General features: G+C 37.7%; 1 protein-coding gene across 1 annotated transcript; it reads right to left on the reverse strand.

Annotated features, from left to right (window-relative positions):
- Positions 1–382: 382 nt before the first annotated feature.
- On the reverse strand, positions 383–26,652 carry LOC143584592 (rho GTPase-activating protein 7-like). Its single transcript, XM_077066612.1, has 26 exons — positions 26,467–26,652; positions 26,236–26,321; positions 24,510–24,656; positions 23,247–23,683; positions 22,684–22,766; positions 14,765–14,801; positions 14,272–14,348; positions 13,663–13,733; positions 13,492–13,570; positions 13,250–13,394; positions 12,567–12,686; positions 12,396–12,473; positions 12,263–12,315; positions 12,066–12,135; positions 11,491–11,578; positions 11,188–11,422; positions 10,170–10,406; positions 9,256–9,528; positions 8,709–8,758; positions 8,564–8,624; positions 8,407–8,490; positions 8,169–8,282; positions 7,339–7,478; positions 7,122–7,191; positions 5,838–6,044; positions 383–580 (listed from the first exon to the last, which is right to left on the reverse strand). Exons 1-26 carry the CDS (start codon positions 26,650–26,652, stop codon positions 383–385), a joined length of 3,426 nt encoding a protein of 1,141 aa, XP_076922727.1.

Raw genomic sequence — 26,652 nt, forward strand, 5'->3', positions numbered from 1 at the left:
GCTCATGGGTAGTTATTCAGCTAGCGTTCGGCTTGTTTATTATCAACTAATTAATTTATAGTATGGATATCATTGGTTTCTAGCAGACAACTTAGTTGATCTAGTGATACCACAAATGTAAATTTCAGTTGCTGAAATAAGTATAGAAAATGTATGTAAGCTTGCTTTTGAACCAATTGTAAGTGGAGAATCGCTTAAACGTTTATCACTGGTTACATTATGAAATAGCAACGCTGGCCATCATTTCATATCAAACCATATATATAATGCAATTAATCAAGGATTCTTGGGGAGCACACTTAACAAAAAAAAAACAAATTGGTGTTTTTGTTTTGACACCAAATGAAAAAGAATCATGAAAAGAGAGGATATACAAAAGGGGTTAACTTCTTTTAGGGATCTTCCGGTCGGGTTGTTTATATGCAACATTTTGTGACGAGGTTGCGTAGCTTAAGTCTAAGTTGTGAAGTTGTTCCATGAGCTGAGAACGCCTTTCCTTGAAGAAATCAAGACGGGTTGTTAATTCTACTAATGTCGATGATGATGATGCCGCCAACGGGTTTCTTGAATGATCAATCACCTACACATTTAACACCTTTACTTTAGTATCCAAACACTATTTTACTGCAGCCAACGATGAATATTTCACCTAACAGTAACCAAGTTTCTTCACTGTTCCATTAAAATCACTCAACAAAAAACACTCAAGTTTGAATATTGTTTCACTGTTGTGAAAATTTTTATAAATGTTAAATGGAATAAATACGAAACTAGTTACTATTTAATGATTATTCATTTCATGTTTAACTTGAAGTAGGAGGTAACTGTAAGAAGAAAAGTCACTAAATAATAACCTCAGTTTATAATTGTTCCATTAAGGTCATTTAGCTTTACCAATTTTAAAATATTTAACAATGGTACAATATTACAACTCAAGTGGTTTTCATGGTTAGAAAAAGTATGAGTGACTTAATTAAAACAATTCAACACCTGTTATGGTTTTATGATTTTATCCCTTATTAGACATAATTTATTATTATATTATATTAGAGGGTCTAGAGTGTAATATTGTATTCTATTATATACTCTCTTAATGTACAGATTACAATCACAATAATATATAATTCTGCTTTGCAAGTTTAACTTGGTATCACAGCTAGGTCAACCCTGATTCTGCCGTCACCCACCACCCAGCAATAACCCTTCAATCAACGATCTTCCTGCATACCTGAACCTTCTTTTTTTTCTTTGCTGAATTTAATCAGTCCCTACAATGACTGATCTGGTGGCATTCTCTCAATCCGAAAAGACAATTCATAACTCTCACAAGTTTGGATTTACCTTGTCTCCGACCAATTATGGTTTTTGGAAGACTATGATTAAGCCATTCTTAATAACCAATAATTTGTTTGGCTACATAGATGGCACAATTCCATCACCTTCACCCTCTATCTCGGTTACATCCTCTTCTGGGAAAGACAAGGAAGACGCCCCTGTACAACAGATTCAGCCCAATCCCAGCATGCTATTTGGGTCTCTAATGATGCTCATATTCGCATGCTTTTGCTGTCCACAATCTCTGAAAGCTCCTTCCAATGTTCAGGGTTCGACATCCCTGAATCTTTGGCAGTCTTTGGAACGTGCCTATGCTCCTCATACGGCTTCCAGAGAATACACTTTGAAGACCCAACTTCTTCGAATCGAGATGAAGAATGATGAGACGACTTCTGCTTATCTAACTAGGGCTCAAGAATATGCGACTGCACTTGCCAATATTGGCGAACCGATGAAAGAAAAAGACATTGTGATGCTTGTGATCTCAGGTCTTCGTGAAGAATACCATGGACTGAAGACCACCGCTCTTACACGACAATTGGCTTTTAACGAACTACATGCGTTATTGCTGATTATGATTATATGCATAAGAAAATAGCGGTTGATATCCCACCGACACAAGCTTTTACAGCAGCTCACAAACCGTTACCTTGTCGATTGTTTTGGTTACGGTTTGAGTTCCGGTTTGTGTAGTGGGACCCAATCTGATGCAATTCATGCAGTCAGCAATTGGCTGCCCAATTAGGGTTACAACTACAGCTGCCTTCATCTCAGCCGCCACAAGCCCACTACACAAACCGGAACTCAAACCGTAACCAAAACAATCGACAAGGTAACGGTCGGGGACGTGGCGGTCACAACAGCTATAACAACCGTAGCAACACGGGAGTTAATCGAAATCAATTTAATTGGGCGTCTAATCAAAATATTGTTTATGGCACATGCAACAGGTGTGGCATCAGTCATATACCGTCTGAATGCCATAATCATGACCCTGCCACTTTCCGCTCAAGACAACAACCATCTGCCAACTATGCGGAACATAGCTCACGAACTTTCAACAATTGGCTCCCGGACACCGGCTCAAATAACCACGTTGCAGTGGATCTCTCTAGCCTCGATAACTCTGAAGCCTACCATGGTGATGACAGTCTTCATGTTGCCAACGGTAACGGTCTCCCCATTTTGCATATTGGTTCTACTCGTTTTTCCTCACCCGCAAAAACCTTTGACCTTAAAAACATACTTCATGTCCCTGAAATAAAACAAAATCTCCTTTCTGTCCAACGTTTTTGCCTTGATAATAATGTTTATTTTGAATTTCACGCTACTTTTTTTACTGTGAAGGACAAGTTTACACACACTACCCTCCTCACGGGTCCAAGTAATGGTGGTCTTTACTCCCTCAAGCTCCCGCGGTTACAACCCGTGTCTAAAGTATCCTTCTCCGTGGTTCGTGCCTCCACATCAACTTGGCATCAAAGACTGGTACATCCTCATCCACAGCTTTTGAAGTCAATGTTATCTTTTTATCATTTACCTTTACTAAGCAATGCTTTTAGCACTGTTTGTGATTCATGTTTTATGGAAAATCGTCTAAATTACATTTATTATCATCTAATTTTAAGAGTTCAAGTATTTTGGATCTTATTTTTTGTGATGTTTGGGGCCCCGCCCCTATTACGTCCTTTGAGGGTCATAATTATTTTTTGTTGTGTGTAGACCATTTCTCCAAGTTTATGTGGATTTTTCCATTCAAAAGTAAATATGTTTTTGGAATCTTCAAGCAATTTATCACTATAGTTGAAAGACAATTTAACACTAAACTTAAGTCTGTTCAAAGTGATTGGGGTGGAGAATTCCGAAGCTTGCCTACCTTTCTTACTACCCTGGGTATCACACACCGTCTTTCGTGTCCACATACCAGTGAATAAAATGGCATTGTGGAACGTCGGCATCGTCACGTTGTCGAAACAGGTCTCACCTTATTAGCCCAATCACACGTTCCACAGAGTTTTTGGAATTTTGCCTTTGACAGTAGTTTACCTAATAAACCGTATGCCCTCCCGCACAAATTCATCTAAATCTCCATTTAAACACATTTTTCACCATCCACCCGACTACTCCTTTTTACGAGTTTTCGGCTCTCAGTGTTTCCCATATCTCCGCCCCTACAACAAACATAAAATGGGCTTTCGGTCCACCCCGTGTGTTTTTTTAGGTTACAGTCCTACTCATCATGGATATCGATGCTTCGATCCACAAAGCGAACGCATCTATGTGGCACGCCATGTTCGTTTTAATGAACACAACTTCCCATTCTCCACACAATCCATCCCATGCTCCCCATCTCAACCTACAGATATGTATGTGTCCTCCTACCCTACCATTCCGCCTACACCACCTCCACCGCCCTCACCCTCTGGTCGTCCACCTCTGATCCATACTTACGCTCGCAAAGCCAAACCTGTCAAAACCTCCACTACCGACACCACCTCCACGGCTCTTACGACCTCAACACCAGCCTCACTATCTCCGCTCACTGACTCAACCCAACCAGCCCCCACAGCCATATCAGCCCCTACGGCTTCTACAACACCCATTCCAACTACCACCAACGAACCAACTTCTACAGCCCAGCCTCCACCCCGTCAACGCCCATCAAACCTTCGCCAAAATCCAAAAACTACAAAGCCCTTTAATGCAACATCTTTTCACTCTACCACCCTTAATCCTGATACCGAACCTGCCTCCTTTACTGTTGCTAACACACATCCTAAATGGCGTTATGCCATGGCTGAAGAATACTCGGCCATGATGAGAAATCATACATGGTCATTGGTGCCTCGTGCTCCGGGCTCTAATATTGTTGATTGTAAGTGGGTTTATAAACTCAAACGGGACCAAACAGGAGCTATTACACGTCACAAAGCTCGTTTAGTTGCAAAAGGTTTTCGACAACAACCGGGTATTGACTATCAGGAGACTTTTTAGCCCGGTTGTCCAGTCTACCACCATTCCTGTGGTCCTTTCTTTAGCAGTTGAACAAAAATGGCAACTACGACAACTTGATGTTCAGAATGCATTTTTACATGGTGAATTAAACGAGACAGTGTATTTACAACAACCACCTGGCTTTGTTGACCCACAAAGACCTGATCATGTTTGTCTATTACATAAGTCTTTGTATGGGTTAAAACAGGCCCCTCGTGCCTGGTTTCAGCGGTTGTCTACAGCTCTTCGTGGGCTTGGTTTTCGAGGTTCTAGGACAGATCCGTCCTTATTCATTTATTCATCCGGGGCCACTCTTTTGTATCTACTTGTCTACGTTGATGATATTATTTTGACAGGTAACAACCCCCAGGCGATTGATAAAATGGTACATAATCTTAGCAGGTCCTTTGCGGTTCAGGACATGGGCCGACTCTCCTATTTTTTAGGTATTGAGATTATTTACCAAGGCTCGGACATTATAATGTCTCAACAGAAATATGTTCTGGAACTATTACAATGTGCAAACTTATCACATGCTCAACCAGTTGACTCACCTATTACAACAACTGCCAACTTGGCGTTGGGTGACAGCCTCCCGTGTGAGAACCCGGTAAAATATAGACAGATTGTTGGTGCTCTTCGGTACGTAACACTTTCTCATCCCGATATCACTTATGCAGTCAACAAGGTCTGTCAACTCATGCACTCGCCAACCGAAAATCAATGGTCGGCTGTTAAACGCATTTTGCGCTACCTAAAGGGTACTGCCACACATGGCCTTCTCTTCAAACAACAGTCATCCTCGGTTCTTCATGCTTACACAAATGCCACTTACAACACTTTGAGTGCCTTCTCTGACGCTGACTGGGCTGGATGTCCAAATGATCGTCGATCCACCGGGGGACATGCTATATATCTTGGGTCGAACCTTGTATCTTGGGCTGCAAGGAAACAAAAGACTGCCTCACGGTCATCCACAGAATCTGAGCATAAAGCTCTAGCTGATACGGTTCTCGAACTAACATGGTTACAAGCACTCTTGCGTGAGCTACGTGTTCCAGTCAAATCAGCCCCAACACTGTGGTGTGATAATCTTGGCGCGACATACTTGTCAGCAAATCCTGTCTTCCATGCACGTACAAAACATATTGAAGTGGACTTTCATTTTGTTCGAGAACTGGTTGCTCAAGGAAAACTCTCAGTGCAGTTCATCTCTACAGAGAATCAGATTGCAGATGTTTTTACAAAGCCTCTACCCTCTTAGCGATTTATCTACTTACGGTCCAAGCTAAGGATAGCTCCCCGGCCTTAGCTTGCGGGGGAATATTAGACATAATTTATTATTATATTATATTAGAGGGTCTAGAGTGTAATATTGTATTCTATTATATACTCTCTTAATGTACAGATTACAATCACAATAATATACAATTCTGTTTTGCAAGTTTAACTTCCCTATTAAACAAAGTAAAATTTAAATACAGTCAGTCATTTGCATCAAGTCTAACCTCGGTTGGTCCGGATGTAGATGCTAAACTTGCATAATCAAAGGCCCCAAATTCATCTATGGAAAAGCTTGTAGATGTTTTGGTAGTTTTAGAATCACTTAATCTTGTCGGGTCTAGAAACTGAACGCGAGTAGGCTGTCTACTCTTGTTTCCATTCATTAAGGTTTGCCCTTTGATGTTTCTCAGTTCTGCTCCCAATGAAGTTTCCTGCTAATTATATAAAAAATAGATACATCACTAGTTCAAATGAGCAAAACATACCTCAAGAGGTGGCAAAACGGGTCTGGTCTAGGGGTGTGAATTTCTGATATGAAACGAACCTAACATGAAATTTTTGAGTTTGGGTTTAGTCTAAACGCGTTCGGGTCAGTTCAGGTCGACCCGAACCCACGTTTATCTAAACGGGCTGTGTTCAAATCAACCTCGTGGGTTTTAAGGTTGACATATTTAACGTGTTTACTTAATTTTTTAGTTCTTTTAAATTTGATTTACATAACTTAAACTATTTGGGTAAATTCATGCCAAATTTCATAATTGGCATGGTTTAACATAATTGCTTAAAAAAATCATTATAATAATAATACATAATATGTAAATTTAGATTCAGACTAGTAATAATAATAATAATAATAATAATAATATGTAAACTTGGAATTTTAAATTATTAATATATAAAAAGAACTAAATTTAGTCTTTTTAAAATTGGAATTTTAAAGTATTAATATATGAAAAGAACTAAATTTAGTCTTTTTAAGGGTTAAACAGGTCGTATTCGTGTCAACATACACGTGTCCTGTTCAGTTTCATGTGTGCGAGACGATAATCCTTTTCATGTAAAATTTTCGAGTTCATCTTGGGTTCAACATGTCAATCCACGAACACGACCCGTTTAGCAGCCCTAGGCGGGTCAGTGCCACACAAGGCATTCGTGTTAAATTTCCAAGTTTATATCGGGTTCGACATGCCAACCCACGAACACACCCCGTTTAGCAGCCTATTCGGGTCGGTCGCACACAAGACACTTTTTATCCTTTTTTTAATTTATGGATACTTAATGCGTTAAACACGATCACACAAAAAACTATAGCATTACAATAAGTGTGGCCTTGTTTAATAAAGCATTTTTGTTGTTTATGCATTTGAGTACACTTCAGATGACTTTTGACCCAATTCCACCTGGCCCGTTAAGGATCACAAACATCCCATTTTAATGGGTTGGAAATTGAAATCGCCAAAAGATATGAATAATTATTGATATCATCATCGTATTTAGAGTATATTTACCTCGGATCTTTGTTTCCGTTCATGGTTGATATAAGAAATTGTAGAATCAAAATGTTGCTGTAAAACTCTCCTGCCAAATATTATAAAGTTTATAGCAGTTAACAATCCGGTTATGATTAGTTAAATGACATAATCACTTATCACGCATTCAAACAAGTACAAAAAGATTAATGTGTTCCATCATAAAACCAAAAGTTTTATTAATAAAATAACTCACTGCTGATAATTATAGTCATGTTGATAATCATAGTGGCAGTGGCGTTGTTGATGAAGTTGTTGATGCAATTCTGCAACCTTTTGTTTTAAGCGAGCAACGTCTGCCTCAGCAATAACAATCTCTTCCAGCTCAGCTCTCATCTTTATTTGAAAGTATATGATCAATCAAATAACTTTAACAAAATGTTAGCTAAAAACGGTTAAAAGGGTTAAAAGTGGCCCAGATTGTACTTCTAAAGCATATATAACCTTTGAATAAATTTATTAAAAAAATAAGTATTATTATTACTGGAATAATATTATATCTGTAATAGACGAATCATACAGGCCAAGACGCTTGTGTGCTACTTGAGATCGGCTTGCTAAAAACTTGAATCAAACAGAGCTTAAACGAGCCCGAGCCCGAGCCCGAGCCTGAGCTTCACTTATCTAGCTAGAGCTGGCTCGTGAACCTAAACAAGCCTTTTATCTAATATATTATTATTATATATAAACTTATGATAAATAATAACTAAATAATATATACTATCATATATAAAAATTATAATTTAGAATGTATATAGATTAAGTAATAAATAAAAAACGAGCAGATAGCCCTAGCCGAGCTCGAGCTTGAAAAACTACTAGCAAGCCAAGCTCAAGCCTTAGAAATAACGCTCAAAACGAGCCAAGCTTGTGCTCTAGCCCTCATAAGTTAAACGAGCCAAGATCAATACTAGTCGAGCTCAGGCTCGGCTCATTAATTTGCAAGTTAAAATTTTTGGACAAAGAGTGTTTCCACTAAAGAAATAACATACAAAAAGTCAAAACATATAGGTGAAGGAAAGAAACCTTTGGATCCATATTATGGTATCTAGAAACCGGTCCGGAAGACATGTTTAACCCAACTTCTAATACGGACCTTAAATCTCTCTCGGCCTGTAACTGTTCTTGCAATCTTGAAACCTGTCATGACGGGTGAGTAAAATCAGAAGCATGCAATGGTAACAAACTCAAACTCCAGCATATTAAATGAAGTCAGGTCAACACAAGTTCAGCATTGGTCAAAAGCGTGTCAAGTCAGGCTTACATCTTGTTCAAGTGCCACCCTACGTTCATGTAATGTGCGCTTCCTTCTTTCCAAGCTAGCTTGAAGTATCATGTTTCCTCTTGCCTAAACAAATATTAATATATTATTAACAAATTATATGATCACTGCAGAATAAGCAAAAAAATAAAAGTATGACCTCATTTTCAAGTTTTTGCCTCAAGTCATTTTTCGTTAGCTCGAGCCTCTGAATAGCAAGTCTACAAACGCACAGAATTCAGTTCAAGATATTAAATGCAGAAAAAATAACATTAACTGAAGTGTAACAGGTGCCATGATCTTACTCTTCTTCGCCAGAGGAATCAAATGATTCCACCGAGGGGGTCTTTCTTCCCTGTGGAAATGAAAGAACAACGATCAGCAAAAAGAGACCTTGTTGTATTTAGTGCTGCTAAACGGGTCAGATGTCACACATGAATCTAATCATTTAAGATGGAAAAAATTTATTTAATTTCACATATTAATACTCTAAAATTCTAAAAATGCATATTACTCTTTTAAGCATTTAGGATTTATGCATGCCAATTTATTTATAAAGTTTCAAATTTTGGTATAAAATTACTCGAAGAGCTTAAGTTATTTAGAAAAATATAAATTTAATAAACTGATTAAGCAGGTCAACACCCGAACCCACCAAGTTGACACGAACATGGCCCGTTTAGCTAAATAGTTCGTGGGTCTGATCCGAAACCATTTATACTAAACCTAAACCCACAAATTTCGTTAGGTTTGTGTGTGTTTTGTATAGATATTATATATCAAGTTTTAAATTTTAAAAAAAATAAAAGTAATAAAATAAAATAAAAAGCTATAAATAGAAACGAAACTTACATTATTCCGTCCCCAAATCGTTGAACGCCTAGAACTAATATTTGATCCTGTTAGCAAACTAACAGGAGTCCCGGTACTTGATTCGAGTCCAGATAAAGATTGAGGTACATCCATCTGATTATCACTAGGCCTATTTTGCTGTACTTGTTGCTCATTACTTACAACATTAGAATCTTCTTCAAGAGGTTGAGAATCTTCCAATGAATTTGATATAATTGCTGAATATACATTGTCTCTAGGAGATGCCACATCTGTTTCATCAGCTCCACATACCTAAATAAGTGCCAAACATTAAAAATCACTAATTTGGGGACAAGAAATATCTCATGCAGATTACAACTTAACTCAAGAAATCAAAATTCAGAAAGAACGAAAATAGGAAAGATGAAGATATGGTTAAGATCATTCTAGAGTAAAGGTTGCGAATCAGGGACGTTTTAACTCTACAAGTTGACGTGAATTCAGTCAGTTTCGGTTATGTTTGTTAATCTCTACGGTACCGGAACTAAAACAAAAAAAAAATACAGATTTAAAAAATAAATAAAATAAAAAACAAGATAAAATAATATAAAAAACTTTTACGTCGCCGATTGATAATATACGGGTGAATGGGTTGAAATACCCTTGAATGGTGTCAAACGGGTTGAAATCATCCTTGAATGCGGGTCAAACGAGTCTAAATCAGCCAAAATGTAATTTTAATTCATCAAACCTCGTAAATCAGTTCGATCAAAAAGTTAAATAATTATTAAATTAATGTAGACTTTGTAATGATATTTTACACATTATTTATTTATAATTTTGGTCAAAAAAGAGTTTTAAGCTTAATCCAACCCGGCCCAAAATTACTCATTTTGACTCGTTACCTAACCTGTCAATTTTACCACCTCAGCCAATAGTTAGAAAGTAAGTACCTTAAAGTCATAAAGATCACTGCAAGCATAACCGCTGCTTTCACTCAACTTTCCACTAAATATACGTTCGGGATCATCATCATCATCATCATCATCATCAGATTCTTGACCAGCTTCGTTTTCTGCATCATGGTAAACATTGTTTTCTATATCCATAGTTTCATCATCGCTTGAATCCTCACTTGCACTAATGTCCCGAGATTCTGCTGATATAGAACATCTCACCATAGCATTATCCTGAAAGAAAGATACATTTTCAGTACATGTTAGGAATGGGCTGGGTCAGGTTGACTAGTTGCGTTGAGCCGTAAAAAAAATAAATCTTTGAATAAATGAATCCTGGTGACGTTCAATTTTCAACCCATTAGAAACATTTGACTTCTCATTTTAGCTAAACTTTTTTAGGGGTGTTCAAAAACCGTTGAAACTGCCCAAACCGAGCTAAAGCGACCAGGTTAAGAGTGAATGGTTCGGGTTACGGTTTTGGAAACCGGGTTTCACAGTTCGGTAAACGGTTTGGAACTGGACGCCAAAACCAAACTATCTAAAATATTTTACAAAAATTACTTTTTTAGTCTAGAACATTTTAATAGCTATAGTAATATGTTTTCACGAATAAGACTCACATAATTATAATACATATATTACTAATCCAACCGATTTGATGCTATTAATTTTGTTTATCACTTTTTTTTCTTTTCTTTCTTTTTTTCATTTCCTTTAGTAAACCCTTTAATACTCAAAAGGTAAAAAGGTTTGATGATATGAATGCCAATGAAAAAGCCAGCCCAAACCACCAAAACCGAACGGTTCACCCAAAACTGTACTTAAATGGTTTGGCCCAGAAATTCACCAAAACCAAACTGTGGACACTCCTACTTTTTTATTTGACCCATTTGAAAGGGAACCCCCCCCCCCCACCCCCACCACCACCCCCACCCCCACCCCAAGCCAAATCGACCGACTCAAACGCAAACAGCCCAAAATTGACACCTTGGAACAAACAAAACAGTCTTACATCAAATACATTCTCAAACTCCTCTAGAAGAGTTGCAATAATAGCTTGAGCATTGCTAGCAGCATTAGCAGCAGCAAGCAGCTGTGCAGAATTATCATCAATATCATCATCCAACTCACACTCGCCAGCCAACAGTGGGGGTAAGAGCAACGGTGCCATGCAAGCAGCAACTGCTAATGCGGTCATTCGGTTTTCAGAAGTTTTTAAAGAAACAGTGTGCATCATCTTCAAGATTCTGCAAGTAAAATATTACTGGATTTTTAAAAAACTGACACAGTACAATTATAATAAGCCAGAAAAAACCTTTGAAATAAACGCCTATTTGGTTCAGGAAATGTTTCAAAGATTGCAGTTCGCATAGCGTTTACTCGAGCTTCCTTCTGATCAATTTCTGGATCATTGCAATAATTATTAGCATGCATACTATAAAAATACAATTTTTATTAAGAATAAGAAGTGTGAATTCAAACAGCATGATTTCCCTTCATGTGTTATCACAAAAACCTAGGCCTGTAAATGAATTGATAGTTCAGTGAACCGTTTTGTGGGAAGTTTGTTGACTTTATAAACAAAGGAGCATGAACAAAAACTTTTGTTCATATAGTTAAACGAACGAACATTAACACATGTCTCGGTCGTTCACTTAAATTCGTTTTGTGTTCAATTGCTTATGCTCATTTATGTTCGTCAGTTTACGCTTGTTTAACTTACCATCCGGTTCGCTTACAGGCCCGACAGAAAAGAGCTAGCATATTCTACCATTCAATAAAAAAATGAAACCAAAAATAAAAAAGAAGATAAAAGATTACAATAAATCTTTAATCCCCAAGTATAATTGCGCCTTCAACTGAAAACATAGGGAGGAGAGTACAACTCACTATAAGCTTCCAACAAAGCGTAGCAACATGAAGCAGGAACAGGTGACGAGGGCAGTTGTCTAAGAACATGCTGCAAACAAAAACATTATAATCAGTAATCAAAACAAGATGCAAAATAGTCTACCATTAAATATCACATAATCTAAAAGTAATTAAACCTTCTTCCACGTATAAGCGGAATCAAATCAAATATGTACCTTAACACAATCACCAACAACATGTGCATCTTCATCACAACTGAAGTCCTTTCCTACAATAATGTATATTAAACTTTAGCATTTGAACAAACTCTAAATTCAGCAATAATAATATGATTAAAAAAAATGAAACCTTTTTCATATTCTTGAACTCTACGGTCCACCTCCTCTACATCTGCAGATTGTCTCAAGACTCCTTCAACTTTGCTTCCTTTAATGCAGGGAGAATGTAAGTTTACCTCATAAAAATACCTATAATTCTTTTTTATTTATACATTTCAATATTATTCAGAATGAAACTAACCATGTGTCTCGAGAAATCTAAGAGCTTTCTCAAGAAACGATGGGGCTCCATCGATGTCCTCCAGTGCTAACAATATCGGTCTTCCAACAACAAAAGACTTAACGGGCTGTTTATCTCTCCCTGAAAAATAAATATTCAATAAGTTACCGCCAAAGGTTAAAGACACTAGATTTTTCAATTATCTTGAAACGGGGTCCTAAGTAGGGCTGTAAACGAACCGAATGCTCAGTGAACAGTTATGAACTGTTTGGTGGGAAGTTCATTCGTTAAGGTTTATTAATATATTCATTTAAATATTTTTGGTTCATTATAAATTAGTTTAGTTTTAACAACTTTTTAAGCCCAACACATTGTTTTTCCCATTACTTTTAACTGATTTTAGATCAGTTTTGTTCACTCAGCTATGTTCAGTTATGTTCGTTTGTTTGCATTCGTAAATTGTTTGTTTACATTGTTAAATAATGAATATAAACAAACAAGAGCATGTTCATTTTCATCCTGAACGAACACGAACAAGAAAATCTCATTTGTTTAATTGTTCATGTTCGATCATTTGTTTGGTTAAAGTAAAATGAACGAACACGAACATGCTCCATTCGTCTTAGTTTGGTTCATTTACAAGCCTAGTCCTAAGGCGGGCACACGCAGCAAAAAGTTAAAGATTAAGAATGAAGTTCACAAACATTGAAGAAACGACCCGCGATCTGAATCAACCGTAGCATTCCAGAAGATTCCGTTCTGGCCCGTAACAAGAGCTGCATTTGGGGCTTGTGCAAGAGCTTGTTCAAGTGCGGTCTTCCACTCATACAAATCTTCACATGTTTCTGTCTGAAAATAAGTAATTGTTTTCAAATGTGATTTTAAAATATTATTTCAATCATAAGCTGATTTAAGTGTGATTAATGTGTCATGTAAAAGTTAAAACCTTGAGAGTAAATGGCCGACCATCGCGTCCATCAGGAAACAGAACAGCTAACAGCTTTTTGTTCTCTCTAACAACAACACTGAAAATACAAAATTCTCAATAAACTATATGTTAAAAGCTAAAAAGACTTCACTATGAATACACGCGAACCTGCCCAATAACCACTATTACCTTCCAGAATTGTTCAAGTCAATTCCTCCTAATGTCAAATTTACTTCACTTTCTCTCTGAGGAAGTGCACTCTGAAAAAGAAAAAAATATATATGTGAATTCAAATATTAAACTTCACATGTGAATCACAGATAAACCTTCTGTACTTTATTTTACTTTACGTTGCCATGTTTTTGTGCATTTGTTTTAGGGGCATAAACGAGCCAATCCCATCATGAGCTACTTGTGATCGGCTCGCAAAAAGCTAGAATCATGCTAAACTTAAACAAGCTCGAGCCTAAAAATAAGCTTGTTTAATAAATGAGCACGAGCCCAGGCGTCACTTATCGAGCCTGAGCTAGCTCGCGAGCCTATTATTTATATAATTGTTATTTTATATATCAGATATATATTTATAATTATTATACATAAACTATGATAAAAATAACTAATAGTATATATTATCTTAAAAAATTATAATTAAAATATATACAAAAAATAATTATAAATGTATATAAAGTAATTGTGAGAGATGACTAACGGGATCGTTTAAATTGTTTATGTTCAGAGAAGGAGAAAGATAATCAACATTTTCTAAAAAATTTAAAGTAACTGTGAGAGATGACTAACGGGATCGTTTTTGAAGAAAACCAGAGAAGTACGTGTGAGAATAAACCAGCGTTTCTTCCATGACTTCCATCCGAGCCCTGAATCACCAAAGAATTATTGCAGAAGAAGCAAAAATAAATATTAATTTCAGTCAGAAAATGTAAAACACGGTAAAATTCATTTATGCATGGCAGTGTTGATATAATTAAGAAAAAAACTAAAACATGAAAGAAAACTTATGCAAACAAAAATGGGCTTCTTTTGAATTCATGAACTATAAATTTGATATAAAACAAAAATCTTTATGCAAGCTGAGGTCTTTATTATGAATTTAGTATGCCAACAAGCTTAAACAATATACATTGTTTAGTGGCAGCACAAGCATCAATCAATCAATCATACCCAATAAAATCCCAAAGCATAAAGAGGTTGCAACATATGTTTAAAGCGTAAAAAAACAGGTAGTAATAATAATGATAGCATTAGTCATAATATTAACAGAGCTTTTACTGACCTTTGGAAGATATAAAGAGGGGACCGGTCTTGAAAACCTGCATAATTGTTAAAAGAATGAATAAAAGAAATGAAGAGCAATCTGAGTCATATAAACAACAACAACTCAACAAGAACAGAAGAGATTAGAATTAAGAAAGCAGGCAAATATTAATTACAATTTGAAAGAAAAGCAAGTGAAGTGATTGAAACTTTAAAGCATAAATACTTTACTTAATCGAACCGATATTGCTTCCCAAGGTTGGTTGGTTATCCATATCATATGGGTGGTTTTGAATATTAATTTAACAACGAACGTGCATACATTTAACTAACTAACCGTGTTTATTTGAGGACGTGTGAATGCAGAAGACATTAGTTGAGTTGAGGATGATGAAGGAGAAGAAGATCTAATCAGGGTATTTATTTATTTGGTGGTGTTGAATGGAGTCCTAACTTTGAAACAAACAAAAAAACTAAATAGAGTTTTTAAAAACAATTCAAATTTTGTTATATAGAATCAATATTGGGTTGATCAATTATTAATGGTACAAATTCCTAAAATTCTTTTTTTTATGTAAATCCGATTTTTACATATGAAAAGATTTTCTAAATCTTAAATATATATAAACGAAACATTTAAAAGCTCTCTGGTTGCTTCCTACATTCTCGCAAGCCAACAAACTACTTTATTTGTAAATGAAGGCTTCTCATGCATTTGAACCGAATTCACAGGTATGGGTCTCATCAAACCAAATGTTAAACGGGTTATCTCATTAAATTAAAAAATAATTTAACCAAATGTTTGATATGAAAATCCTATAAAATAGAGATATACAAAAATTAATAACCGTTTTTTAAGATATTATTTATAATTAAGAAACAATTTATAGTAAAAAAAATAAACAGGGCATGGGTCTCAACAAATCCAGATAGCTTTTATACCGGGTTATAAAATTTCATATATTTGTGAGACCATTTTATCATCAAATCTTAAGTATATTATTAACCTTTTTACAATACATAAAATTAAAATTCAAATAATATATATAAATATTATAAACGAATAACGTAAAACAGCTCGTTGTAATACGGGGGATAAAAGGTAGGTAGATAATATATATGTATACATGTTTTTGCTGTTATGCTACAAAATACAGATATTTAAAAAAGTTTAAGATATTAAGAAAAATGATTTAATTTTTAGATGTACACGTAATCTTAGAAATCGTATATTATTATTATTGGTATATTTTTTTATATTATTATGCATGACATTATATCTATTATAAATTAAAATTAAAATTTGTTAAATATTTCATTTCCATTTTTAGGTTTATATTTTCACATGTAAATTACAATTAATGTTATTTGTTTTACAAGAAATTGTCCAATTCTAAAATATATAATCTTAGAATATATAATCTTCATTTATAATATGAAAAGTTCTTAGAATGCCTATAAATAGATACTAGGAATTTAAGCGGGAAAATTTAGCCAAGAAAGAAATTAAAATTGGTTAAATATTTCATTTACATTTTTAGGTTTATATTTTCACACATAAATTGCAATTAACGTTATTTGTTTTACAAGAAATTGTCCAATTCTAGAATATATAATCTTCATTTATAATATGGAAAGTTCTTAGAATGTCTATAAATAGATATTAGGAATTTAAGCAGGAAAATTTAGCCAACAAAGAATATGAAACTGACACGTCATCTTTATTATTTTATTTTATTAGCATAGGTAGTTACACTAAAAAACATTGTATTTTCTCCCTCCTGTTTAATTAAATAATATTTTTATATCTTTATCATCATATTTTCTCTCTCTTTCACTCACAACTACTTTATAAAAATATTAAAAAATTATACAGTATCTACAGTGAAACCCTAAATCTAACTTTCCCATATAAATTTTCTCTCTCCTCTACTCACAACCACTTATAACCATACCATATAATTTGCAAATCCCCCTCACATAATTTTAGGGAACGAATTGAGAATGCTCTTAGGCATCATAAAAATACAACAAACAACCAAATCGGCCCAGCAAGATTTTACTAGACCCAACCATGGTTACTCCAAAATGGGCATCAATCCCACCCTTTATACAACAAAACGAACCCAATCCGTCCACGAAACCGAAAGCCCCTTCGATCTATTTCTTACCCAAAGGAAGCTTAGAGTCTTTACGTTATCCACCACCGTACCAACTGTTACCGGCAACCTGTTGTGCACCATTTCATTTCTAGCCTTCCATAAACACTATAGCGTAACGAGACAAATCGCATGAAACACCTTCGTCTTTCTTTTAGAGAACTTGGTATACCTATACATCTGAGGGACATTACACCACATGGATATCGCATGCCACACGGATTGAGAGAGACCGCACAAAACAAAAATGTGCTCAGTCGTTTCATCCAACAAATCGCACGCTGGACCACCAAAAGACACTACAGCAATGTTTCTTTTAGCCAACAAAGTTAAAACCGGGATCCTATTCATCTCCACCCTCTAAGCCAAAATTCCAACTTTACAAGGGACCCAATTATTCCACTCGATTTTATAATCCACTTGGTTCAAACCTATAACTCTTATCTTATCTTTAATACTTGAAACCAAAAAAAACACCGGGCGTGTCCAAACCCCATTCAACCTTATCATCACCAGCCCCTATAACCACATGTTGACAAAGTTTTAGTAACTCCCATAACACCCCAACTTCCTGTATCGAGCCTGGATATCTCCTCCAATCCCATGTACTACAAATAATTCCATTCACCATTATCAACCTATTATTCACGGAGCAATCTTTATTTCTTTCTAAGTCGAATAAACGGGGGAACTTTACTCGCAAAGTGTCGTCTCCAATCCAATAATCCAGCCAAAATAAAGTCTTATTACCACTATTTACAACCTTTTTCACCAACAGATCTAAATTCAACCCCAACATATTGAGTTCTTTTGAGTTTCGACTCACCTGCTTCCATGGACTCAGAATCGACACCTTCGCGGGGCACTAAGCCAATATCTAGATGAATGGTGTAAAGACCATATTACCCTTCTCCATATTTTGTCCTGTTCCCCCTCAAATTTCCACCACCATTCCGCTAATAAAGCCCGGTTCGTATCCCGCAACGACCCCAAACCTAACCCCCCGTATTCTTTAGGAGCCGTGACTCGTTGCCAAGAAACCCAATTTATCTTCGCCTTATCTTCTGATCCACCCCAAAAAAAACTTTGTTCTCAACATATCCAACTTATCCAACACCTCGTCGGGCACCCGGAAAATAGAAAAGTAGTAAGTCGAGAGGGCATTCAAGACCGACTTAATCACTGTTGGTCTTCCTCCAAAAGACAAAATCTTTGCTTTCCATCCCGACAACCATTTTTTAAACAACTCAACAACCAGGTCCCAAGAATTAATAAGATTCATGTTTGCACCAATTTGGAGACCATAACGTTAATGCCTAATCATCATCAATAATGCGTTATTTGCGAGCCTAAGGAAATGCAATGCACATAAATCTTACTCAACCGCAAGACCCGGTTGCTTTCCAGGAGGGGTTCGGCGAGGTTGTGAAACCTATTAGGCCAAAGCATATCACACTAAACGTCTACGAATTTACTAACCTCATTGTATCAAAAGTGATCATGTGACGATCAAATACCTTAATTATAACCGAATTCACGGTGGTTGGTGGCTAGACTTGGTTTTTTCCATATGTTGTTTTAGTTGAAAGAATGCTAGGGAAAAGCCATGGTGATACATAGATACCCCAACCATTCACCTCAATGCCCTCATCTCGATTTGAATCTGTTGTTGAAAATTAAGCCTTGGTGGTACATGGATATTTCAACAATGAGATTTTTGTACTAATTGTGTTTTTGTTATGAAAGGTAATTTTCTGATTTTGTTGGGACAAGCTCATGGTAAATCCGTGCATATCTCAACCCTTAATATAAATTTTTTAAATGTTTTAATTAACTCAACCTCCTCAATACTCTAAGTTAAGGTTAATAAAATCTACATTTTGTATCCTCGCGAAAGTTTTTGAAAAAAGAAATTCACATACGTACACCTTTTACCCAAAATCTCAAAAGTTTTCACATTTTGTCCTTGTAGCATGTCTTCTTCTCGTCGAGCCCATCGTCGCACAAGCAGCTCTGGCAGCATGTCATCCTGCATTGATAAGGGAATGGCGGAAGTCTTTCTAACAATCATTTCCCAGCTCTAAACCGTGAATGCCGCTACCACACCCGTAAATCCAAACCCAATTTCTTGCACTTTCAAACAATTCACAAACATTAACCTGCCCAAATACGTTGGGGCCAAAGGTACCATCTTCCTCAAATAATTCGAGCGGATAGAAAGTGTGTTCCTTCATTGTGCATGCTCGAAAGATAAAAAGACCACCTATACCTCGAATGTCTTTGAACTTGGCGCCCTCACTTGGTGGAATAGTGAAAAACACTCTCTTGGGGCTGAAGTTGTCATGGCCTTGTCATGGGCTGATCTCAAGAAGCTCATGCTTAAAAGGCTTTGTCCTAAATATGAGCTCTAGAGGTTAGATAAAGAATTTTGGAATTTGAAGCAAGAAGGTGGTGACAATACCGCTTCTACGAACTAAGCCTCCTCATCCCGCATATGGTCACTCCTCTCGAGCGTGCCATCAATAAGTACTTCTTGGGCTTGCACACGCAAATCCAAGATTACGTGCTAAGCTGTGATCTGAATATCCACCATGATGTCATCACTTTAGCCGGCACCCTCACCGAGAACTACGTTAAGTCGGGACCTTGACGCGGAAAAGTTCCATGAAGCCCAATGATAAGGGTTCACCCGAAGCCGCTAAGAATCAAAGCCCAAAGCCTCTACACCTGAGTCCACCAAGCTTAACAATAACAACTCTTCCACTACCACAACAATAAAAGAAAGTCCATTTCCCAAACGTATGTCTTGGCCCAGCCGCAAGCCCAACAAGCACCTCCCAACAAAAAGTCCTACACATGACCCCATCCTTTGTGTAGCACGTGCAAGTTTCGCCATGCCGTAACATTGAAGTGTCATCAATGCACCCATTGCGGTCGTTTTGGTCACCTCATTACCACATGTCGTGAACTCAAGCAACCCATGGTTCAACCATTTACCTCACCTCTTACCTAACCCCAAGCTTTACCTTATGCTCAATCGTTTACTCAAGCACCCTCAACTATTAGAGTTTGTTACAATTGTGGAGATCATAGCCATTTTCGCAATGCATGCCCAAGACTCGCATATTGATGCTAGACTGTCGCTATCAAGTAAAAAGCAATTAAATCTAGTGTCCTAATCACCTAAGCAAGCTAGGGTAACTAGGGTGTCGAACCACGAGAAGTATGTGGTCAGTGTGAAGTAAAATCGATTCCTAACATTATGAAGTGAACTATATCAAAGTGCTAATCACACTAGCAAACAACTTGGTTTTATAAGAAACGAACAATTAATAAAGTATTCAATCAATCAAACAAAGCAAATCACACCAGGGAATTCAAGTAAACAAACTAACAGCAAACTCATGCAACCTAACAGATAAACTATCTTGTGTCAACCACAGACTGACTAACCAGTTAAACCTTAGGCATCCACGCTCTCTAACACACGACACTAGTTATCAAACGGTCCCTGCCAGTGTGACGCAACTAATGGCAAACGTATGCTTTCTCATAATTAATAGGTTAAAACAATCCTACGAGCAATTATTATAGCAACCGACAAACTAATCGTTCTGATCGACATAAACCTAAACCGACTGAATGTACGGACATACTAAACATCAATTCCCATAGATTAACATTAAGATAATTACAATTAGTTGTTCTAGTACATGAGAAATAAACTGAAAGATTACAAACTATACATCCCGGGTATAACTCGAAGGGTCTAGCCGTGTCTCGGTATGTCTCGGTCTTCGATTACGATGTTATGGAACATGTATGAGGCCTTGAGATGATTGAGAATGATGGTAGGCCGCTCTCCTTCTCTAAAAATGCTCTGGAAACTGAATAATGGCGTCTAGGGTCATCAAAACGAAATATAAAATCAAACCTTAACTTTCACGATTATGGGGACCATCGCGTAGCGCGATGGTCTCTTGTCCTGGTCTATCGCGCTACGCGATGGACCAAAGTCAACGCCTGGTCAAATTACAGGGCATCGCGTAGTGCGATGCCCCACCTTCAATACCCATCGCGCTACGTGATGGGTCACTTCACTCAGCAAGTCCATATTAATGTCTCGATTCGCGTGCTAGACATCCCGGGTCTTCATTCCGTGCTCGTACAGGTCCAAATTAAGCGCGTTAAGTACCTGTGACCTGAAACACAACAAACACGTATGAAGTACCAAAGTTCCTAAACTAAACGATTAAAACGATTATGTTAACACGTTAATATATGTACAATTAAACCGAACATCATATCCCCACACTTATCTTTTGCTTGCCCTCAAGCAAAACTCTAAAGTAGGCATTAACCGCCATCATAGGTCAACCAATTATCACCGTTAATACTAGTAAGGTTTAAGGTCATACCAAGTTTCCCAGAGTGACACTTTCTAGATTGACAACCCACAAATAAAGTTAATGCTACCATAAAACCCTAGAATTGCCCAGACAAGTGTACTTTTTTTCCGGTTAGGGCATACATGTTCACACCCCTCACACTATCAACACTCCTCTCGGTTTAATATCTGGACTAGCAAAAGATGTGCTAGTATATGTCTCTGCCCTGAAAATACCTAATATAAGTTACAACTTAATACGCTTGCAGGTCAGTCTTATCTCCACCCATTAACCACCGGTTGCATAAAGACTCGGACTTGTTTTGCTGAGGCTTAGGTTCGGGTGCGGATTGGGCCTATTTAGTGACTCAGGTGGATGAAACCCACTTAAACAAACCAATATACAGACTCATGAATACAAACGAACCAAATACACAATCAACTGCTATTTACATACTCGACTGCTAATAACAACTGAAATACTAAACTGATAACTTCTTTTTGTCTTTTTGCTTATTTTTCATTTTTTTTACATCAATAACTGATATTTACAACTTTACAACTCGTCTGGCTAAGCACAACTCGAAATATATACAACTCGATAACGAACTGGATTTCATCACACGGGTAAAAATAAAATAAAGACCAAGGCTGAAATGGTATGTAATGTTCAGTTTAGCAAATGAAAAGGGAATATGGTCCAAACGGGCTCCTAGGGGATAATGTCGGGTAAAGAATTTATTTAGTGAGGAAATATGTACGGAATGGGTTTTCTAAAGTCCTAATCTCGATACAGGTGGTGGTATTAAGATCTCGAAAAGCATGTGACAAGCAAGTTTTAATTCTGTAAAACATACCGATTTCCCTCAATAAATGACAAGACATGTTTTATATCTATTATATAATATGTGTATTAAGTATAGGGGCTAATCTCACAATATGTCGGGAAAAATAAAGGCTGCCGATAAGAAACATGTATACCCGTCCCCTTGACTCGTTATCCCCGCCTAAACGATTCCATTTTCAACTTCTCATTTTAAAAACATTTGTCGGGAAAACTATCGAGAAGCTGAAAAACCAACCATGACCAAAAACCTCTAACTTGACATTAATAGCAATAAGTGACAGTTAATAACTTAAGTTTCTGAATACTCTTCGAGGTACTATTGGGCTAAAAATTTCAATTTTCCCCCATCACCACACTTGAGGTTGACATTGTCCTCAATGTTAAAATAATAAAACAATTAATAATCATTTGAGGGACGGGGTTGAACTGACAGTTTACTACTTGAAAACTCGATGAACAAATGTGATGGGTTTAAACAAATAATACAATTATAGTTTTAACAACTAAAATAAAAACAACAAAATAGTTTATGAAACTAAAATCACCTGATAATCACAACAATGCAATGCTAAATTCGGTTCATTACTTTCAACACACTCGTGACACACATCTCCATCTCCGACCAATACTGATTAACCAAATTTGCACAAATCTTGAGACATGTATAAGCAACCACTCACAAGTATAACGATTTAGGTCTTTCGAGAGTAAAATTATTATATTATAAAAACATTACCGAGCCGAGTTATTCAGTTTCATAAAAAACTTTGTTAACCAATTAAAAATAATAAAAGACCTAACTCACTTTCGTAGCATTTAGCATATGCTACAAGCCCTTTAAACCCCCCGGTAGCCCGGGTGGAGGAGTGAGGTCTCGTGAGGGTTTATAGTGAACACACCCACAAAGTTCCAAAAGCAACACAAACAAATATACAAATAAAATACAACAGACAAACATCACAAGATATATATACAAATGTTACCCAACCGTTTACCCATACATGTTTTCCCAAATATAATATAATATAATACAGACCATCTGAATAAAAACAAAATAAATGGAAAAACAACCAAAAACGGTAACCGGCGTCTGCTGCCATCTACTCGCCTCCCGCGGGGTCAGGCTGATCAGCTGCCTGACCCGAGCCAGATGCCTCCGCCTGATCTCCAGCACTCTTATGTGACTGTAAGGATGCTGGGATCGATACCTGCAGATGAGTAAACAAAATGCGAAAGTACTCGTCTTGGCGGGCCATGTGGGCCCACATCTCCATCTGCTGCTGATGTATGCTCTCGAGTGTGACTGGCTGCTGCGGCTGCTGTGGTTGGCGGAGAGGATGCTGCTGTTGTGGTTTTATGTTGTGCGGGACATAGATGGGATGTCGATGAGTCAGAATACCCATCTGAAGCGCGACAGCCGCGTCTGTCCCAGGAGGTGGTGGTGCCTGAGGACCCTGTCGGACCGGGACGAGCGTAGGTGGATCGTGTAGCTCGCATATCCCGGCCTTCCGGGGTCCTCCAATGCGTACGGGGTCGTAGCAGGCCCTAGGGTAAAATACTCTAGTGGGTAACGATCAAATACCCCGAGGCGCTCTGCAATACTAACTGGGCTGACCGGCCCTACCAACCACAGCTCTGGGAGAACGACGCAAGAAGCAATGTCGCTATATTGGCCTCCCGGCCCGTGATCATCGATAGAAATGAAAAAAGATCAATGTTGCTGCACTTCTCGTGGCCCGAATGACGACCCACGATAGAGCAGGCAACAATGCGGTGAAGGTATCGGTGGACGGGGTTCCGAATGGACGACTCAACCACGGTGCTCGAGTGGGACCCGTCTGCTATAGTGGCCCAAAACTGGCCTAACTAGGCCTTAGTCAGCCAAAACTCTCGGTCAGTCTATACCCGAAAAGTATAACCCCGGACGCTCGTAAGGAACACCGGGGTCAGCACCTCCTCCGCGGTGTAGTAGCTGGTGGCCCCGACAAACTGAGGTACGGACATCTCAAATGTCTGCCGGCCACGGGCAAATGACACCGCGTGGGGCTCGGGGAAATCAGTAGGCACGTGTCGGAATGTAGAAAAGAACTCATATGTGAGCTCGACATACTGTACCGAGTCACACGTGAGGACCTGGACCCACCGATCGCTCAACATCGCATGGACGGCCCCCTCCTGGTCTACTACACTGAGCAGTACCCAGTCGATCGTCCGATGTCGGAGCAGCTGCATCGCCATGAAGCGGCGTTACGAAGTCTACTCCTCCGACAAAGGAGCGAATCAGAAAATGATATGAGGGATCAGGCGGTCGTCCCCCATGGTCAACTCCCGAACCGTATCGGGAGTGATCGGGATCTTGTCCCCATCATACCTGATAACCCGTGGTTGGCGCACCACAGGCTGTGGGGGATCTGGAACTCCTCTCGGCCGGGCAACGGGACCACGTCGTCCAGCGCCGGCTGGCCTCTGTCTCTTGCGCCTGGCAGCGCCCGATGAAGAACCTGGAACGTCTGACATACTGCACGACAAAGATAGAATATCAATATAAGACACGAAAAACGAGAAAAATTTCGGGAAATCCTATTTACATCTAAAATGAATCGAGGTATCTCCGCCCGAATGGAGACTGAGTACGAGCGGATAACCAAACGACGATTAACGCTCAAAATCCCGGGACACGACACTACAGACAACTCGACTCGAACAAAACTGACTCGAACGACATGAAACAGACACAACTGATTATTGTCTCGAAAAACGTGCAACACAACAAACACAATCGTGATTCAAAAATTGGGCGGTTCGAGCCTCAAAATTCATTTATATTATTATAATATTATTAAATTCAATTATTATGTTATTATTATAGATTAATTTATATTATATAGTTTATTATTAAAATATTAAGTTAATTTAATAGATATTATTAGTAGTATTATTATTAGTAATTAAAATTTGTTAAACTTTTATTAAGTTAATTTATGTATTATTATAATATTAAAGTATATTAAAATATTAGAAAATATTATTATTAGTATTGATTAAAATATTAAAATTTTATTATATGATTTTATATATATTAAAATATTAAAATTAAGTTTTTATAATTCTTAAATTAAAATAATATTATAATATTAATTAATTTTTCAGAATTTATTTTACTTGAATTATTATTATCTTTATTTTTTGAATTACAAAACCCGACCCGACACCGCATTTACAATCTCCACCCGACAAATTCCGTTCCGCCAAAGACCAAACTACCCAAAACCAATAACCAAAATCCATGATACTCAACTCATATATCTAATTCAGGCCAAGTGTCCCGACACACAAATTAACTAGCTACTCGACTCGAATCGAACCGCAAACAACTTAACAATCAAACTACGACAATCCGATAATAACATTTGAATGAACATCCTTACCTCGAGAATCGGAAAGTCAAAAGCACAAGATAATGGTGACGTATAATGATGGCCACTGGAATAGTGGTGGTGGATGGTTGACGGCGATTGTAGCAGTGGGTGGTGGCCGGCGGTATACGGCGATGATGATGAAAGACGGTGAGATGGTGCAATGAGCGACGACGATGGTGGTGAGCCGGTGATTGAAGTGAGAGAGAGATGAAGTGAGGGAGGTGTGAAGACGGAGTGGTTATATATATATATACATATATATATATATATAAATATTATTATTATATAATATCAAACTTTATTTATTTATTTTATATTATTCTATTTTTTTCCGGATGATCCACGACCCCTCGCGTAGCGCGACGGGTCAAGAGGATATGGGCCACGCTACGCGACCCAATTTTATAAAATTAGGGTTTCAGACACCATCGCGTAGCGCGATGGTGTCTGGTCTGGCGTCATCGCGCTACGCGATGACGTTAGAAGTCAAGAATGTCCCAGCCACCATCGCGTAGTGCGATGGTGAGCTGTCCAGGGCCATCGCGCTACGCGATGGAGCCCAATGAACAGAAGGTTTTTGCCGATTTGTTCGACATCCCGACATCATCCTGAACACGTTTCCGAAGTTGGAATTTTCACTGCATACCTGGATTGACGTGAAATGAACCAAACGCTTACCAAAATTCTATGACTTGCACTTCACCAAAAGCCTCCCCACACTTGGGATTTACTGCACCAAACTCGAGACAAAAGTCAAACAACGACTCAAAAAAAATGAAAATAAACTGGAACACACTTACAAACCTCGGGTTGCCTCCCGGTCAGCGCTGAATTGCGTATCTACAGCTCGAAAATGTCTCGAATGCTTCAATTATCCTCATAAACCGGTGAGGTCACAATGAAACTCACCGATTCCTTGTCCATCTTGTGAATATCCTCCATCTCCAAATATGGCTTCAACCTATAGCCATTTACCACTTGTCGAATGTGGTCATCAAAATCCTCAATCTCGAATTGCCCGTGATTACCAACTCCAACAATCACAAACGGGCCCGTCCACTTACTCTTCAACTTACCCGGGAAAAGCTTCATCAT

This window comes from Bidens hawaiensis, unplaced genomic scaffold (genome assembly GCF_021521415.1).
Source record: "Bidens hawaiensis isolate Kalapana, Puna unplaced genomic scaffold, B.hawaiensis_p1.1 tig00033191_1, whole genome shotgun sequence".
NCBI lineage: Eukaryota > Viridiplantae > Streptophyta > Magnoliopsida > Asterales > Asteraceae > Bidens > Bidens hawaiensis.